At 41.2% G+C, this 19,228-nt stretch overlaps 1 protein-coding gene across 1 annotated transcript in view; it reads left to right on the forward strand.

Annotated features, from left to right (window-relative positions):
* The window catches only part of ATP8B1 (ATPase phospholipid transporting 8B1), a 39,055-nt gene that overhangs the window by 16,280 nt on the left and 3,547 nt on the right, over positions 1-19,228 (forward strand). Inside the window, exons 4-25 of the mRNA XM_074569350.1 lie at positions 1,970-2,067; positions 3,382-3,495; positions 4,034-4,132; positions 4,238-4,299; positions 4,737-4,809; positions 4,905-4,975; positions 6,240-6,322; positions 7,078-7,236; positions 7,415-7,503; positions 8,253-8,443; positions 9,353-9,561; positions 10,399-10,442; positions 10,589-10,745; positions 11,630-11,818; positions 12,562-12,674; positions 13,154-13,318; positions 13,672-13,783; positions 14,908-14,983; positions 15,384-15,516; positions 16,684-16,969; positions 17,741-17,964; positions 18,515-18,598. Coding sequence (XP_074425451.1) covers positions 1,970-2,067; positions 3,382-3,495; positions 4,034-4,132; positions 4,238-4,299; positions 4,737-4,809; positions 4,905-4,975; positions 6,240-6,322; positions 7,078-7,236; positions 7,415-7,503; positions 8,253-8,443; positions 9,353-9,561; positions 10,399-10,442; positions 10,589-10,745; positions 11,630-11,818; positions 12,562-12,674; positions 13,154-13,318; positions 13,672-13,783; positions 14,908-14,983; positions 15,384-15,516; positions 16,684-16,969; positions 17,741-17,964; positions 18,515-18,598 — 2,831 coding nt within the window. The remainder of the gene's footprint in view (positions 1-1,969; positions 2,068-3,381; positions 3,496-4,033; positions 4,133-4,237; positions 4,300-4,736; positions 4,810-4,904; positions 4,976-6,239; positions 6,323-7,077; positions 7,237-7,414; positions 7,504-8,252; positions 8,444-9,352; positions 9,562-10,398; positions 10,443-10,588; positions 10,746-11,629; positions 11,819-12,561; positions 12,675-13,153; positions 13,319-13,671; positions 13,784-14,907; positions 14,984-15,383; positions 15,517-16,683; positions 16,970-17,740; positions 17,965-18,514; positions 18,599-19,228) is intronic.

Consider the following 19,228-nt stretch of genomic DNA (forward strand, 5'->3'; position numbering starts at 1 on the left):
TTTTTATTATGATGACTGAGATAACATAGACTATAGAATAAATGCAGTTGCCTTAGCCTCTCACCATCCGTCATATCTTCTTGAGTTCTCATCATGACAGTTGCTCTGTTCACCTGCTCCCCCTGGTTTTTTTTTTTTCCTCGATACTTTATTTCGTAGACCCAGTACATCAGCAAACACAAGTTTGCTTTGTGGCCTAGTGTAAGCACAAGAAAAAGAAAAGAGAGAGAAACAAAACTAAAACAGGACCTCCTACACCTTCAATTTTGTTTCTGAAGTATACCGTGCCTTTTGCTTTTTCCTGGAGGGTGTCTGAAATCAGAGATGAGTTTTGATTCTGCCCTCCAAAGGGCTTGTAGCTCCCGCTAGTTCAGTGTAACCACAAGGCTCTGCTGTCTATACAGTTAACGTTACCCAAGTTGTTATCCAAAATATGGACTAGAGCTATGGATATGGCAGAGTTCCTTTGAACTCCGATCTAGGGCAAAAGCTTTAAGGAGGTGAGAGATGTAACCATGCAGGCTTGGTATGCCAGTACTCTAATCATAGACTCACAGAATGGTTTGGGTTGGAAGGGATGTTAAAGGCCACCCAGTGCCACCCCCTGCCCTGGGCAGGGACACCACCCACCAGCCCAGGTTGCTCCAAGCCCCGGCCAACCTGGCCTTGAACCCCTCCAGGGATGGGGCAGCCACAGCTTCTCTGGGCAACCTGGGCCAGGGGCTCACCACCCTCACAGCAAAGAATTTCTTCCCAATATCCCATCTAAATCTCCCCTCTTCCAGTTTAAAACCGTTCCCCCTCATCCTATTGCTCCATCCCTGACAGAGAAATATTTATCTTGTTGTAGCACTCTTTATCTCTTCTGAGATTGCAACCGGTATGCTGGAAATGAAAGTTGTATAGTCACAGTAAAGTCACAGATGCATCAAATGTGAACTTGCTTTATGTGTTGGGTGGGAAAACAAAAACGGCTTTGTGCCTAGATTTGAGTTTTTAAGTCTTAGTCAGCCTTACCAGACATAACTACCTTACAGCGGGCCCTTACCACCCCGTGGGTCCCTGGCAGCGTTGCCAGTCCCCACCCCACACCTCTGCCCACCCATGCTCTGCAGTGCTGGGTGCGCTTAGGTCATGAGAATCCCATGAAACCAAAAAGAACACCCATTAAGGACAATTACTGTGGGCTGGAGGAAGGGGGGAGGTACTTGGCTGATGAGTCCAGAAAGCTGGATTTCAAAATACTGTCTGCCTCATCCTTCGCAGGCAGGCAAAGCTCTCCCAGGAGTTGGTTTCAAAACTTGCAGGAGGAGTTGAGCGGGGAGTTCCTTTGATGTGGGCAGGGCCTGAACTTGTGGGTGTGGGTAGCAGGATTAATAGGGCTATCGGTGATGCAGGCTTGAGGGCAGGAATGGGATCTGAAGGATTTTGGGGGGAAAGAGGTAGCCTGTGAAAGAGGGGGCATGGATATCTGAAGAAATAAAATGAGTGCTTCAGATTTTTACTTTTTTTATGGTTGTAAATGAAAACCATTGCACAGTATAGTTATATGAAATGATTGTTTTCAAAAGTTGAGCAGACCTCTTCATTTCTAGAAAGTCTGAGAAACCGTGTTTTGGGTGCTTAGTGCTTCACAGGTGTAACAAAAGCAAACCAGAAGAGGGGAATGATGGGAATTTAGCACGAATAAATGTTACTCTGATAGGTTTTCAGTTTCTCATAGGACTTCCAAATTGTTAATCACCACTTCTTCCTACCTCAGATTTATATTTTAATTGATCATAAAGACAAATAGCCTGGAAACTTCTTGAAAACCTTTTTTAGACTATGTACTAAAAAGCAGGTACCAGTTTTTCTTTCATTTGAAAGTACCTTTAAAAGATGGCATTTGAGAGAAAACCTGAAACTGACAGATTTGTTCTCTTGTGTTTATATCGGATGTTGACCCATTTTGCCTTATCTCTTCCAGACTGCAGCTGGCAAGTTAAAGCAAATGATCCACACTTCTACGAGCAGCCCCAGTTTAAGAAAACAATATTTCTGTGCTTCAAAAAAAGCAAATATGCAGTAAGTTTTCTTTATCTCAGTTAAGCATGAATAGTATTTGTCAGGGTGAATACTTTCTTAATCTCAGTAAGATCTTTCAAACTGCTGGTGATTAGTGCAAAAGCAACAATTAACACTTCCTTAGGATTTCCAGCAAAGGTGGGGAAGTATAACTGGGTTTGGGTTTATGAATGGAAAATCAAGGTATCAAGAGACTTGTTTAAGATAAGACACAGAATTAGAAGCTGAGTCTCCTCAGTCCAAATTCCGAGGTTTATCAGTCCAAATTCCGAGTTCTATCTGCTCAGCTGTGGCTGTTGCAAACGCCTGCATAGGTGTCGTCTTCTGTAGAAGAAGTCTCAGTCTAGTATTAAAGCAATATCCTGATTAAGCTAGACCGGGACAGTCTTAAAAATAGACATTTGGGAATGCCTAATCATTTAAACAGTGTCATTCTAAATCCACCTTATTATGATACAGGCAACATTTCTATCTCATTTGTCAAGACAAAAGGTTGAATTTTTTTTCCTGTTCCTAATTTTTTAACTTTTCAAAGCAATAAAGCTGTGGTGCTTGTATGTGGTGCTGGTTGCGAGTGACAGAGGCTCAGACTGAGAGGTTGTCTGTGATGCATTGGCTCCTGAGATTCCCTTGTACCTACTGACATACCTGCCTCGCAGACTTGGGGCAGTTTGGATTATCTCATGCATGAGTATGAACATTTCATAGTAAAACTTCTGCAACTGGAGCCATTCAGATGGAAGTCCTCCATGGTTGGACTAGGTAGGGACTGGCACTCGTGAGAGTTGCCTTTGCTGGATCTGGCATAGTCCCTCCTGAATAAGTGTAATTAACAGTTCTTCATATCTGGATTCATAATTTGTAGTTTGATGCCTGAGATCAATTATATCGCTAATAGTGATGTTGTGTATTTAGCAAATACTGTCGGGAGGCATTACAGAGAAGACTGCCTAGGAGGAGGAGAGCACTGAAGTTTCCTCCCCTCTCTGTGCTCATCTGGCAGTGCCATGTGCACGGTGACATTTACCTGGGGAGAGGCTGTAACCTTTCCAGACTATGCCCGCGCAGTGCCCTGTAGCTAAAGCTTCAGTCTGAGATGCCTTTTGGGGTACGTTCATGTCAGTGGAACAGACCTTTTTTGCCTTGTTTCATTGAGACGGTGACCCATGTTAAACTGTTAAGGAAAGGTATGTATCTATCAAAATGTATAGGAAAGATTTCACTAGTAAAATGCTTTACTTAAAAATATGCATTGTACGTTTGTAACGTCAGAAGAATCTGCTGTTGTGAATGACGTTTGGCTTTCTTCAACAGGGAAATGCAATTAAGACGTACAAGTACAACCCTATCACTTTTTTACCACTGAATCTATTTGAACAGTTTAAAAGAGCAGCCAACTTCTATTTTCTTGTTCTTCTCATTTTGCAGGTAAGAGAGAGAGAATACTAACTGTGAAGTGAATTTGAGGTGCTCATCTACTGAGCTGAATAATCCTTATGACACAACTCAGCGCTATCCTGTCAGGACATTGCAGGGTACTTTGTAGGGGACTGTAGCTGAACTACTACAGAAGCTAAGCCCATATTAACAGAAATCTGGAACAACTTACCCTAGCTTTGTATTAGCTAGGGTGAGCTAGCTGCAAAATTCATGAATTTCACGGGGAAGAGATATTTCTTTCGGTTGTTATTCTGTAAAACACGATGGCCTTAAGTTCCACTCATGAATCAGAAGTACCAACAGAAAATACGAGCACCTACAATTGTTAAAGAGAAGCCGATGCTGAGGTAGGGCAGCACGGTCAAACTCTTCCCTGAGAGTCTCATTTATCTCCACAACCCGAGTTAAAACTCTCTCTGATGTGCTGCTTTTTTTTCTTATGTTGTAGTCAGATCACTATTAAATGTCTCTGAACTGAGCTTGATTGATAATCCTGTACTGAACTGATTTTATTTGTCTTTTGTAGTCGATTCCCCAGATAACTACCCTGTCATGGTATACAACGCTGGTGCCCTTACTCTTGGTGCTGGGAATAACTGCAGTCAAAGACCTAGTGGATGACATTGTGAGAAACATATTTTTTAATATGACAAGCAAAAGAAAGCAGTATAGTTCATTTGTTTAATTGTGATACACAGTATGGAGTACATTCTCTGCTCCTGGTTTTCAGACTCGTCACAGGATGGATAACGAGGTTAATAATAGGGCATGCGAAGTCATCAGGGATGGAAGGTTTGTACTGTTCCCTTCTTAACTATGTAAGTAATGTTTGCTGCCTTGTGACTAAGTTTCTTCGCAGATCTTAAACCATAGACAACAGGGAAAGTTCAGCTTTTTGTTCTTTACTGCGTGTGTGAAAACCTAATTGAAAATGGAAAACAATTGCCCAAATGAGGAATTTAAACTTAATTCTGTGGCAGTAAATCTGCTAAGAGCAACTTCTTTGGCAGGAAGGACAGAAATTCACGTATAGGTGAAGAGGGAAGAGAAGAGGTAGGTTGACCTCTAAGTTATAGACCCTCAACTAAATTGCAGTTTCTAGAAAGAAAAAACACACCTTACCAAGATGTAATGTTGTTGTACTAAGGAAAGTTCAATATTTCAAGAATTATAGAGTGGATAGTGTTCTAGCTTAAATAGTAATAATGATTAAACTATCTTGATATTAGGTTCAAAAACACAAAATGGAAAGATATTAAAGTTGGTGATATCATTCGTCTGAAGAAAAATACTTTCGTTCCTGTAAGTGCTTTAGATATATTTGTTTTATGTTTCTACAGAGTTCTGTACGAATCGGGAGTTGGATTTATTTGACGCTTATTTATTTGTTTTTATAGGCTGATATTTTGCTGCTATCCAGCTCAGAGCCAAACAGTCTCTGCTATGTAGAGACAGCTGAACTAGATGGGTAAGGCTCTATTTAAGGATTTCTTGGATTTAATTTTGGCTTACTGGTAAGAGTGTGTATTTCAAGCTCTACTAGTCACTTGCTGAGCCACACCTGGCAAACTGTCCAGTTTTTGATTCCCGCAATTCAAGGGTCATTCAAAATTGGTGAGGGTCCACTGGAGTGCCACAAAGATGTCTGAGGTGTTGGAGAACATGACATGCGAAGAAAGGGTGAAGGACTTGGATTTATTCAGCCTGGAGAAGAGAATGATTTAACCAGTCTTTAGAAGAGTGATTTAATCAGTCTTCCAGTATCTCAAAGATAGTTCCAGAGAAGATGCTCTGTTCACAAGGATGCACATTGACAGAACAAGAAGCAGTGGATACGAGTTGCTTCAGATGAAATTCTGTCTGCATTCAAGATTAATTGTTCTCATGGTGGATGGTTTTTACTATTGGAATAGGTGCCCAGAGGCGTGGTGGAGTTTCTCTCACTGGGAACAGTCAAGGGTTCGCTTGACAGGGCCCTGGAGAACCTCAGCTGAAGTCCTGCCTCCAGCAGGAGGTTGGACTTTTGATTACCAGAGGTCTCTTCCAACCTGGACTTTTCTATTATTTTAAACTTTTCTTACTCCCCGTCAGAGTGGGGAAAACAAAAATACATGTGTCTCTGTGGAAGTTTTTCATAGAAACCGCTTAGATAGCGTAAGTCTTACTGTCTCTATCATGTTGCTTTGTAAATGTTGTTTTAGTTCATATTGTCAGTTCTGAATTCCTTTAGAAAAGTCTGTAATGACACAGACTTCACCTAATGAGGTGAAATGTTAGTTTTTTCCTCAGTGAGCAGTGAATTCCTCCCTCAACCTTTAGTATCTTCAAAATGATAACTTATGCAAAACAAGGATCTCTTGTGTTGCGAAAGTTTCCTCTCTATTGGAGCTTTTTACAGCATCAGTTATTAATTATTGCTTTCAAATAACCAAAAAACCAATTAGTTAAAACTTAATTATTATTAGTGAAGCCGTGCTTGTGAGAAGCTTCACTTATGTGCAGTGAGCAGAGGCAAAGGGGTAAGATTTCACTTGTGAAGAAACGCAGCCAGTGTGAGCTAGTCGCGAGGGTCAGGAATGTTTCATGTCTGTGCAAATGCATGGCTTTGCCATTGCTTCAAAGTAGGAGGCTGGTACCTATGGCATATTGATTTGCTTAATTTAATTTTGTTCAAACTTCCCTTCCCGTATCCGTGTTTTTAGTAAAGTGACCTTTTTATCCTTTCTTCTTAGTGAGACTAACTTAAAATTCAAAATGGCACTTGAGGTAACGCACAGATATCTCCAAGAAGAAAGCGCAATGGCAGACTTTAATGGTTTGTACCGTCACATTCCTACAACTATTCAAATGTTGACCGCACAGTTCACAGTACAAGTAAATAAAACATGGGTGGGGATGGAAGCGTTGCCAACGGTGCCTGTGATGCTGGAGTTTGTGGCTTCCTGGCTTTTGTCAAGAGGAGACGTAAGCAAGTTGCACGAGGAAATTGTGCTGCTGAGCAAAATATAGTGTGTGTGAAGATGAGACCTTTGCCATGACTGAGCTACGGGTATCTGTGCCGTGTAGCAGTGCGCAGTGGCAGTGTGTATCTGCAGCAGCATGGTGCGGGAAGGGTGTCTTCCCCCTCTGGGATCGTCGCTAGGAAGTCCTTAATGGCAAAATGAGCTGAACGCTATGTTCATGCTGGAGTGTGAGATCCAGAGAGACGGACGCTCCTGTAAGCAGGCCTTTGTTAAAACTTCAGAAATATTAAAAGAAAAGGTGAACAAAAAGTGCCCTATTTGGCAGTAAATGCTGTGTGTACCCGTCTTGGTGCAGAAATGAATTCTTTCTGCTATTTCAATCTGGAAAGCAAAATACCAGCCTAAGATACCACATGTAAAATATCAGCAATACAGCACTGGATATTTGTACACCCTAAATTTCAAAGAAATGGTTTATTCAGAACACTCGTTTTCTCAAAAAAGCAACCTCATGAAGTAAAACTACTTCTATGGTGGGTACGACAATGCATTTTTATTTAACATATTCGTATAACATATATTAATCATATTCTCCAATTTTTTTTAGGTCTGATTGAATGTGAAGAACCTAACAACCGGCTGGATAAGTTTGCAGGAACATTATTCTGGAGAAACACGAGTTATTCACTGGATGCCGATAAGATTTTATTACGTGGATGTAAAATCAGGAATACAGACTTCTGCCATGGAATGGTTATATTTGCAGGTATTTATGAATTGAACACGTGTAATATTTACCAACTAAATAGCAACTGAAAGCATGCCCTAGAGTGAAATGACATCTTTATCTTATAAACATTGACTGTATTTTATGTCCTAGTTTTGTAAAATAGTAATACTAGCACTTGTTTATGTATTGTATCTTTCCTTTTTTTTCCTTTTAGGTGCTGATACAAAGATAATGAAAAATAGTGGAAAGACGAGATTTAAAAGGACGAAGATTGACTCCCTTATGAATTACATGGTTTATACTGTAAGCCTTTTTGTTTAAAATTCAGATGTTTGAGTTAATTTTTAAGTGAATAGAGTGAATGCAAATTTAGGAAACTTTTTTTTTTCTTTTGGTGTAATAAGTTTGTTTCCACTTTGTTGTGACCTGATGAGTTGGGATGAAGTAGGAGGAGATCTAAAAAAGGTGCCTCACTGTTGGCAGAGTCTGTGACCCTAAACTGCAGGTGTAGGGCAGCCTACGTGATGCGGAAAAGTGCTTCAAACCCAGTGCTGCAGGTGCTTCTGCTTGTCTGCACTAAACTGCTGGGCAGACCTGAGGACCCAGAGGTCTGTTCAGCCTGAAAAGTTCACCACCTGTGGTTTTTGTCCTTGGTTGGCACCTGCGGGACGTGTGTGTGAGGAATGCCTGCTGTCCTACAACCGCACTCTACTGAGTCACTCCCCAGGACAGGAAAGGGGAGAGAGGAGCTGGCCTCTTGGGAGGCAGAGGCACTTACCTCAGCACGACTGCTGTTCTGCCCCTGCTCTGAGCACGTTCACGTACCCTGTTTGCTGCCTGCTTAAATAAATGTAAAAACATGAAAATGATGCTTGGAGAATAGACTAAAATTAGAACCCAGCTTATTTGAAGAGATCATTTTGTAGGAAAGGTTTGCTCCCCTTCTTCTTACTTACCAATACATGTAGTAGTCTATTTTGAATGTGGAGATTTGGGATTTAAGTTGAGCAAACGTTTCTGAAGTGTCACAAGCCACTGTGTGTACACTGTAGATTTTTGTCGTCCTTATCCTGCTGGCGGCTGGCCTTGCCATTGGACACACTTACTGGGAGCAGCAGATTGGCAACTCATCTTGGTACCTCTATGATGCGCAAGACTTAAGTCCTCCATATCGTGGCTTCCTTAACTTTTGGGGATATATCATCGTTCTGAACACCATGGTTCCCATTTCCCTCTATGTCAGGTAGGTAAATACCTTGGCCTTTAATAGCTGAACGGGTGACAGGGTTGAATTAACTCATGGATTAATGGTGAATGGACCTAATTTCCCATTAGTGGTAACAAATGCAGCTTTAAGTTGGGTGGGAAAGCATATTAATTCTCTCTCTGACTGAAGAGACATTGGATGCGCTCACCTTCACTGAGATTTTACAAGAAAGTGATCTGTGATTCTGTATATTGCTTTAGTATAAAATCAACACTCAAGGATCTTTGACTCAGAATTTAAAGATACCAAGCTTTTCCTACGGTACTAAGCATATCTGCTCTATACTTTGACTCACGAAAAAATTCTCCCAAGCAATGATCTCTGACAAAATGGGAGGCTTGATCCTGCTAGCATTTAACTTCTCAGTCTAATTCTGCATGAAGGAAGCTACTTGAAAAAAATTAAAATAGAAAAATCATATTTTCCAGATGTATTCCTCAAAAGAGAGGCCTTACTGCTCCATGAAGTGTGAATACTTTTGTCTTTGACAAACCTATCTGTAACATGTTTGAAGTCCTCCAGCCTCCTACCTGCTCTTCTCCAAATTGTACTTAAAACGCTATTCACAAGTGTGTTTTTTTTATTTGTGATGGGAGCAGCACCATCAATACTTCTGGCTTGATAAAGCCGTAGAGGCTTTCCCCCTGTTACTGTGGTGGTGTTGAAGCTGAGCGGTGTGGTCCAACATCAGTTTGAGTGGCCTGTGTAGGGGTGACGGTGCTCTGTACTGTGCTGGGAAACGTCATTGTTTTGTCTTAAGCTCCTGGCTGTCGGAGCAATTTGAGTCCTAGAAAACAGTCAGAGTCCCCTGGATCTGATAATGTGTCATTATTTTAGAATATGAGATGCAGCTGGGAGTGAGAGCATTCATTTTATTTCATTTAGCGTTGAAGTGATTCGTTTGGGACAAAGCTATTTTATCAACTGGGACCTGCAAATGTATTACCCTGAGAAGGACACGGCTGCGAAGGCCAGAACCACCACGCTGAACGAGCAGCTGGGGCAGATCCACTACATCTTCTCTGATAAGACGGGAACGCTTACACAGAACGTCATGACATTTAAAAAATGTTGCATCAACGGCCAAAGATACGGTAAGTCACCCTGCAGTGGAAACCACGGCTAGCCCAGGAGTGCTGCTTTGCGAGGGGAGCACAGAGGGGAGACAGCTGGCAGCCTCTGACGAGTCTGTACAAATAAGTAGGAATTTTAATGCATGTTTGAAATCAGGTGCATACGAATCCTTTTAGATTCAACTGAACTACCACAATTTAGCCCTGGTATTGAGTAAAACCCCCATAAAATTGAACTGTTGGGCTTTTCCCGCTTTTTTCCCTTTTAAAAAGTGGAAACTGGTAGACTTGAGTGGGAACTTCCCAGCAGAAAAGTCAGAAATGAATAATTTACAGAATGCTTTACTTTTGGTAGAAACACTTCAGGGACAAAAATCATCTAGAAACAAATAAGAAAACGTAAGAGCAGCAGTTTTTCATTTCAGTGTTAGATACTTCCATTTTCAATCTTGTCTGGATTTCAGTATTTCGAACATGCAGTGTATGTGCTCCAAAACTATTGTCTGGTCAGTTCAAATAACGAAGAACACAGTGTGCTAACACCACGTGCTTTTTTTAAACATCCTACCTCTGAAGACAGATGAGGAATTCCTGACAGTTAAAGCTGTGTTAAGCCAACATGGATGCTTTATGACAATTCCACCACGTGCTTTTTTTTTTTTCTTTATATTTGCTTTGGTGTCCCTAGTACGCAAAAGTACCGCGACTGTTCATTAATCTTTTTTTTTTAAATCTGAGCTGTTCTAGTGCAGGAGCTGTTCTAGTGCAGGAGCTGTTCTATATATCTTTTTACTTTGTGAATGAGTCATAAAAGCTTTGTTGTCCTGTGCCTTCTAACCGATGGTGCTTGCATTGCAGGGGACTGCCGGGATGGAGCAGGGCAGCTGCAGAGCCACCCAGAGGTAGGTCGGTCCAGTCTGGCGCTGGGGTCCCTGCGGTCTGTAGAACCGGGAGCATTCCCTTGCCAAAGTATGAAGAGATGCAGGTAGGCACAAAGCAGTTGCACATGAGATAACTCAAACTCTCTCTTCTCCTATTTGCTAAGCAGCAAGTGGATTTCAGCTGGAACACATACGCAGATGGAAAATTCTCATTCTGTGATCACTATCTGATAGAGCAAATAAAATCTGGAAAGGAGCCAGAAATTCAGAAGTTCTTTTTTTTGCTTGCCATTTGTCACACAGTCATGGTTGACAGTTCTGATGGTGAGTACGTTTTTGGGTGTTGGTTGTTGGGCTTTTTCTGTGTAAGGAGAAATGGTAATTCAAATCCAGTTGCACGAGGGAGAGGACCAAAAGCAATGCCGATCCCATAAGTGAGAAGGAGTGTTAGGCTGCTCTTTTAAATTAAACAAAAGCAAGAGCTGATGCTATTCCCTGTGCTGAATTTATCTGACCCTTTATGGAAGGAGGTCTGTCTTTATGACAGGTAAAGTTGTGGCAAATGCACATCTTAAATAACAGCAGGTTTAGAAAGGTGGGGGAGCAGTTTATACAGAGGTCTTGTGGTTTATGTTACGGGTCTTTTCTCCGTTCAAATACATCTTTAAAATCTCAAAAGCATGAACCTCAAATGAATTGATAATGAAACTAGCATAGTGCCTGCTTCCACATTCATATGTGGAAGTACAAACACATTTGGAAACATTTTCAGTGTGGAAAAATGAGTATTTTCAGCATGAGGGTTTCATCCTCTTACTCCTTGACTCTCAGCCCCATAGACATATACAAATTACGTATGTCTGTCCTAAGAGTACTGGCAGCACATAAGCAAAATTAATAACAAAAATGTGATGGAAACTGAATTTAGAGGTGAACAGCTATTGAAGAATCACAAACGTGAAAAATAAGGCTGGAAGATTCAAATAAAACACTGGAGAGTAATGTTGCTTTACTGTCATCTTTGCAAGATCTCTGTGGAACTGGCAGTCTCCTGTCCTTTCTTGCTCTTCCTACTGATATTTTCAGGGTTGTTTCCACTCTGTTATAGTGGTGTCTGTGGCCAAGGATTTGTCTTTTGGAGCTCCCTTTGCAAATGGGATTGCTCAGGTACCTCCTGGATTCTCTTGTTTCCTGTTTCAATGATACAGGTCAGCTCAATTACCAAGCAGCTTCCCCAGATGAAGGGGCCCTGGTTACAGCAGCCAGAAACTTTGGCTATGTTTTTCTTTCACGAACACAAAATACTATCACTATAAGTGAAATGGGGATTGAAAGAACTTACGACGTCCTTGCTATCTTGGATTTCAACAGTGATAGAAAACGGATGTCTGTCATCGGTAAGCTGTTTACAACCAACCGCTGTAGAAAAGCTCACTCGTATTTTATAGGTGAAAAAGTACGTGCAAGGGAAGTTGAAGTCAACAATTATGGCTGTGTAATACACAGTCCTATGATAGATTTTACTCCACATAGCTCTGGATAGCAAAAGAGGGGCTTTGCAATTAGATGCAAATGTGTCCACTAGACAGTCCTGGTGATCAGGCATTGCCTCTGCTGAAAAAAATCTTGGGTCCCTCTAGTAGAACCTTGAAGACATGCTGCAAGGTGATTTATTGCCCCTTCTCCCCAGAGAACAAACAAGTTGTATGTTCCTCTAGCTATTGGAGTACTAGGTACGCAGGCTGAGGTAGCTTTAGTTTTGATTTTAACTATCTTTAAAGTGGTCAGTCTTGAATCAGTGAGAGATCTGGTTTTTGTAAGGCTATAATTCTGGTGCCACGTATCTCCAGCGTATGTCTCTGCCCGGCTCCTATGGGCGAGTGAGATGTTAATACTATTAACAGTTATCTAAAACATAATCCTTGGGGGTTTAAATATCCTCTCCTATCATGAAAGAGAAGAGGAAATGCACTTGTCAGCCAGGTTACTTAATTGAACATTATTAGAGATGATGAAGAAGAAAGGTGGTCTTGTAGTTTTGGTCCTTAACAGCAGTAGACTGAAAAATCTAATCTGAAACTATTGCTTTATTTAAATGCACTCTAACCTTTTGTCCCACCTCTCCTATTTTACTCCACAGTAAGAGAATCAGGTGGAAATATCAGGCTCTATTGTAAAGGGGCTGATACAGTAATTTATGAAAGGTTGCACCCAAGGAATCTAAAGAAAGAAGCTACAGAAGAAGCACTAGATGTATGTTTGTATTTTGTATGCCATTTTAAAATTAGAAATTGTTTATTTCTGACTATAATTTTGTTGATTTCCTTCTCCTAAAGAATTAAAACAAATGCAGACCTATCATTGGTTCTGCAAATCATCCCAAACCTGAGAAATAATCAAAGCAATATAAGTTTTCATGCATGGTCTTAAAAATACATTCATTGTCCTTTCGTGAGAAGTGAACTTAAATTTTGTCTGCGTGCTTTTTTTTTCGTAGTTATCAGTCTTCCAGCTCACTACACGCCATTCTATTTCTTACCTCTTCAGTCTTTCAGTTCAGACTGCCTTGTCAGCTATAAGTTAGTTTTTGGCATTTCTGAAATACCCAGGACCAACTGTGCAGTCAGATTCGTTGTATCAGACTTACTAAGTGCTGTGATCTTAACGCTTATGTTTGGATTGCAAATGAAGAGTTTTGTTTTGTGGATGTTTTATTTTTAATTGTTTTTCAGATTTTTGCAAGTGAAACTCTTAGGACACTCTGCCTGTGCTACAGAGACATTAGTCATGATGAATTTGAAGCATGGAATAAAAAGCTTGCGGAGGCCAGTGTAGCTACAACTAATCGTGATGAAGCTCTGGACAAAGTATATGAGGAAATAGAAAAAAACTTGATTGTAAGTCAAGCTTTAAATTTGTAGTGTACTTTTATGCTTATATAAGAAGAAACAGATCTTTTTGAAAACAAATTATCCTTGTTTGTTAGGGCATTTTGATTTAGATCTTTTCAGTATTTTATTGGCTTTACAGCCAAGCCAAATATTAGAGTTTAATAGAATGAAGGGAAATGTATTTACATGTGTTTCCATGTGGTCATTTCTATACGTGAGAATTTCTTTACTGAATTCTTAGCTTGAGCGGTAGCCTGGCTTGAAGATATATCCAGAATAGTTTCATTCTCTTCTCAAAATGAATCAGTTTTCTATACACGTTTATCCTACTAAATACCTATATTTCGTATATCTTCCAGCTGCTTGGTGCAACGGCCATTGAAGACAAACTACAGGATGGAGTTCCAGAAACTATTTCCAGACTTTCAAAAGCAGACATTAAAATATGGGTGCTTACTGGTGACAAAAAAGGTGGGTTTACTTACAGCCAAAGAGCTAGCAAAACCAGGGTAAGGGCTAGAAGATAAACTGGGACAAATGCAGACTAGAAATAAAGCATATGTTTTTAGAAAAGCTTAGTACGAAAGTCCGTTTAAATCACAACTAGAGGAATTTCTACAACATGCAGAATTTCATCCTAGCTGTTCCCCATCCAGAATTACTGGATGGGCTTCTGTGTAACTTCTGTTCCTCCAACAGCTCAGCCTAGATGACTGATTTTGTGACCGTCTTCGGTAGGGAAATACCCAGCTACTGCTTTTGCCAATGCAAAGGAAACACAGGACAGCTTGCTTTTAACACCAGACTTGCTTGGCTCTGAGGGCAGGTGCCAAAACTTGTCTTTTTACAGTGAAAATTTCCTTTTCAAATAATAGCAAGTGCTGCTGACAGAGACTGATTTGCTTTTCTTTTGCTAGTTGGCTAGTCTGCAGTCTGGCAACACATTTTGTTAAGCCAGTTCAAAAAAAGGCATTGAATTTGTAAGTAAGAATGGCTGTACTACAGCCTGGCTGGAGGTGCAGCCAGACCAGCATCTCTCCAATGCTGGACACAGCCTTGGTTCAGGCAGTCCAGAGTGGGCAGGGCGAGATAGCGTGGCGTAGCCTGTGGCTGATTCTGGCGGTGCCTTTGGTTCACGGCCCTCTGACACGGAGACAGCATCTCCACCATCAAGTTAAATGGGCCCTGGTAGATCTTTCTTCTGCGAATTGGCTGATGGACTTTTCAAGGTCACTAACAGTTGTTGCGTTCAGAACATCTTGTGACAACGCATTCCACCTCAGTAATGTCCACTTCATAGGAAATGTTGCATATGAAATATAATTCCCTGGCTTTAAATCCATTGCCCACTGTGCCTTCATTGCCACACAATCTGTTGTATGACAAATAATTAACAAGCATTCCCTCAACTTCTGTGCTGTGTATGACTTTTCTTTTCCTGTTCATCCACACTGTGGTAATGAAAGGAACCTTTTCATATTGAAATGTAACTTCAAAAATTACTTAAGAGGCTTCAGGTACTTCTGGCTGCTTCCAGCAGTTACTCGTGACAGAACTTCAGGTAAATACTTTCCTTTCTTATTTTTTTATTTTAGAAACTGCTGAAAACATTGGATTTTCTTGTGAACTCTTAACAGATGAAACAACAATTTGCTATGGAGAAGATATCAGGCAAGTGAAAAGCACAAAGGATTTCTTTAGTGGGAATTAAAAATGTTCCATTTTTAAAATTAACCCAGCAGTAACAATGGTTTATCCCATCGTGACTCTTCAATGACTGAACAGTATTTCTTGGCAGTTGGTCAGCTGTTGTCAAAAGGGTTAGACCCAAGGAAAAACAACATGGGGCCGGGAGAAGAACCAGGGTCTTGCAAAACAGCAAGGATATCAGACCAGTGTGATCCTCTTTTCACTGTTGTTCTAGCACTGCTTAGAACATCGCCTAATATATGGCAAAAAAAGTCCTTGCAGCATGTCTTGCGTTTGTTTCTTGCAGATTTTCAGTCTGGGACTGATCTAGCCTAAAGCTTATCCTTGACTCTTCTGTAATAGTATCCACCTCTCTTTCCAGTGCTCTTCTTCAAACTAGGCTGGAAAACCAGAGGAACAGAGCTGGATCAAGTACCCATTCTTCTCTAAGAATGAATGAGCCCTTCTTCCAGGGGGGTAGAGATCGCGCCTTAATAATCACTGGCTCCTGGTTGGTATGTACAAAAGATATTCTCCTGTCTGTTTGAGATTTTGGGGGCCACCAAATCGCAGTGTCCTTCGCTGAGGACTCTGTTCATATGTCTGCTTTGCTAAACCAGTCAATGAAAATTCTTTGGCCGTTGTGCTGCAGACAGAACACATCTCTTTGGTATTTATGTTCAGAAGGATTTTTGGTTTTGAAGATTGAAAATAGCGCTCAATAAAATAAGGTATTTCTTGGGCCTTTCAAATCACCCTGATAACTGCCATCAAAGTAAAGCCAAGCCCCTGCAAAAGCACAGTCTGTTTTTCAGTGTGTTTATTCTTCATGGGGATTCTGCTCTAATGGAAAAAAAATGAGGAGATACTGCCAGCGCTACAGGATGCAGGGCTTTGGTATAGGCACAGAAATCGTGCTTGAAATGAGAGAAGGGAGTGAAAGGGTGGAAACAAAAGACAAGTTTCCTGCTCAGTCCTGCAACATAGTGCTCTCACAGGAGCTTGGAAAGCAGAAAAGAGCTTTTGGCAGAGAGGTGACTAACAGTAATTCAGCGGCTGTTACCCACCCTGTTGGCAGGCTGCTCTTACACCCGTAAAGGAGAAAGTCCAGTGAACAGCTAAGGACCGTCTGCCACGTTTCAGTGTTCCAGCCCTAAATCTTTATTGGTATAAAGCAATGTACGTCTATGTATAAGGCACAGGAAGCAGGCTGGAGATGAATAAAGGAAATCCAGAAGGAACATCAGATAAAATTGCAGGTCTCTGTTACCTCCTACTCCAGCTGAGCTGCCCCAGAGCTAACCCGGGTATTTATAGGACACTTCTGCATGTGTTGGACGTGGTCATGCTTCCTTTTGGAGATGGGGAAATAGGAGAGAGGGAAGCTTAAATACCAGAATGGTTTCGAAAGTGAATTTGTTCCCATCAGAAGAAATATTCCTTTGAACTCTGCAAGAAGTGCTGTGACACTAAATACAAGCACTTTGCTTTTGTTAATCCCACCAAGTACATTCTTTTCATTATTTCCGTAGCTCTTTGTTCGCTCCTCTGCACAAGCATTTTATTAAAACGCTATAAATGGGTGATGGGAGCCTAATGACGTTAAGCGTGTTGTATAGGCAGCATTTGGAGTGCAATTTGGAACAGGGTAGAAGGGAACATAATATATTTTTGTTACACAGAATGAAATCCTGCTAGAGAAGAAAAAGAAGAAAAAGAAACTTAAACTGAAATTCCCTAGAACAGCAGAAGAGGAAAAAAAGCAATCTGAGAAGAGAAGAAGGGCTGAAGCTTACAAAGAACAGCGGCAGAAGAACTTTGTTGATTTGGCCTGCGAATGCAGGGCTGTGATCTGCTGTCGAGTGACTCCGAAGCAGAAAGCCATGGTGGTTGAGCTTGTGAAGAAATACAAGAAAGCTATTACTCTGGCTATTGGGGACGGTGCCAATGATGTAAACATGATAAAAAGTAAGGCAGCTGTAGAACTTCTCTCAGTAGGAAAGATCTCTTCTGGGCGTTCTTCTGCAGTCTCTTCACTATTACTCTTTGTTCAGAAGACTCTACCATCTGTTTCATTACCCGCGTTAACATCACTTGACTCTTGTTAGCCTCTATGCCTGTGCTTTCACTTTTGAGGAAGCCCCTTATGAAATGGTTAGTAGTTTTTGCTGATATATTTTAGCTTTTTCTGTAGACATTCCCTGAGAAGGGACTTGAATTACATCTGTTGTTATGTTGTGGGTTACAAAAGCGTAATATAGAGAGCAAAGCAATAGCTTGGCTGCCCCTTGCTTGGAGGCGTTAGCCATCCTGTATTGCAACTGGTGCTCTTTGAACTGCTTCCTGAGAAATCCCACTGAGAAAGAAACTCCTGGGATATGGTTTATGTTACGAGTGTGTGTGTAAACTGCCTGGCCAGTTCATTCAGGGTTTGCTTGTTCTGTCTCATCGCTTAGTTCTCCCTTAGTCAAATTTCCCGGCATCCATTCAGATGGAACAAGCACTAAGAGAGAATCCAAGCGACAGTGGATACGTGAGCAGTGAATAACAGGGCAAAGAAGGGGCGATGCGCTATTGTGTTAGTCTTTAATGCAGCCTTTTGTGCTACATACAGACATAAAATGGGGCAGAAGAACCTGAAGCAGAGAATAGGAACCATTAGAAGACCTTTTGCCCTAGGTTATATTTTTCCTCTCCCTTTGTTCAACATAGTGTGTGGTGTTTGTTTCATTAACTTAGCTGCTCACATTGGAGTTGGAATCAGTGGCCAAGAAGGGATGCAAGCCGTCATGTCAAGTGACTACTCTTTTGGGCAATTCCGCTACCTCCAAAGACTGCTGCTGGTCCACGGACGATGGTCTTACATTAGGATGTGCAAGTTTTTGAGATATTTTTTCTACAAGAACTTTGCTTTTACACTAGTCCATATCTGGTATTCATTCTTCAATGGCTTTTCTGCCCAGGTAAGGAGGCATGCTCGTGTGCAATATTAACAAGCACATCTTCCTTTTTGTGGGTGCAGAATAGCAAAGGCTTAACCTGGGAAGTGATGGGAGCCTGAAGTTATCATCAATAATTTCTGCGGGAGAACAGCTGATAACGACTAAGCTAGTTAGTTACAAGCTAAGCAGTCGGTTGTGGTTTCAGAACACTCAAGTCAGTATCACGATTGTACAGGGAGGAAGAGATTGTTACACAGCGGTTTGGGAAACCTTTCCCAACCCTGCTACTTAAGATATTCCTAGGTGAAGTTGGATGCCACATGAACATTTCAGTAGGAAACCAAATCCAAAAGTCAGGTAACACTGATGGTTTGTAAGGAGTGCACCAGCTTTATACAGGCAAAAAAAGTTTCAACAGAGCTTTGAGCCAAGGTGCTGCTTGCCTTTGGGGTAAACACCAAGACAAGTAATTTAATGCTGTAGTAGAGCACGTGTGGTTTTTCTCAGGAATTGGAAGGAAAAGGTGTAATCAAAAAGAAGTCATTAACTACTGAAACTTCTCTTCTTGCAGACAGCCTATGAAGACTGGTTCATCACGCTGTACAACGTGTTGTATTCGAGTCTCCCGGTTCTGCTGGTTGGCTTGCTCGACCAGGTATTCTCCGTGTTGTTAACCACAGATGAGTCCAAAGGCACCTAACATCAAGTCTTTAATTACACTGAAACCAGTTGCTTCAGTTTATGTACAAGGCATCTGGGGGGGGTTGTTTGGTTTTTGGGCTTTTATAAATGTATTCCTCTTCCCAGTGTGTGAGGTAAGAAGGGACAATAAGCAGAGGGTTACTGAAATAGCCAAAGTTAATCGATCTTCAGTGCTAATAATGTTTGGTAAAAATATTGCTAAGTGCCTGGTATTCCATGCCATCATTCACACAGCACAGCAACGGGCGGCTTTGTTAATGGAAAAGACATTCCTTGCTTAGCCTCCTGAGCTGAAGATGTAGGGACTGAACAGTTTCGAATGACTGTGTTTGACAGGAAGTCTTGGTGCGTAGCATTTATTTTAATTCAGTGGGACGCAAGTGCTTTTGGCCTTCTCCACGTGTTTTTGCGAACAAGGCTTACCTGCTGATTAGCCAAATCAATGTTTCTGCTTTCTATTGTGATAAAAGCTAAGAAATTCAGTACCAAATTAAGATCTCACCTGAGTATTAGAGACTTAAAGGCAGGACATGCAATGATAGCCCTCGTCTTCCGCTTATTCAGTGTGTAGGGAAAAGACCCA

Source organism: Larus michahellis, chromosome Z, assembly GCF_964199755.1.
Source record: "Larus michahellis chromosome Z, bLarMic1.1, whole genome shotgun sequence".
Lineage (NCBI taxonomy): Eukaryota > Metazoa > Chordata > Aves > Charadriiformes > Laridae > Larus > Larus michahellis.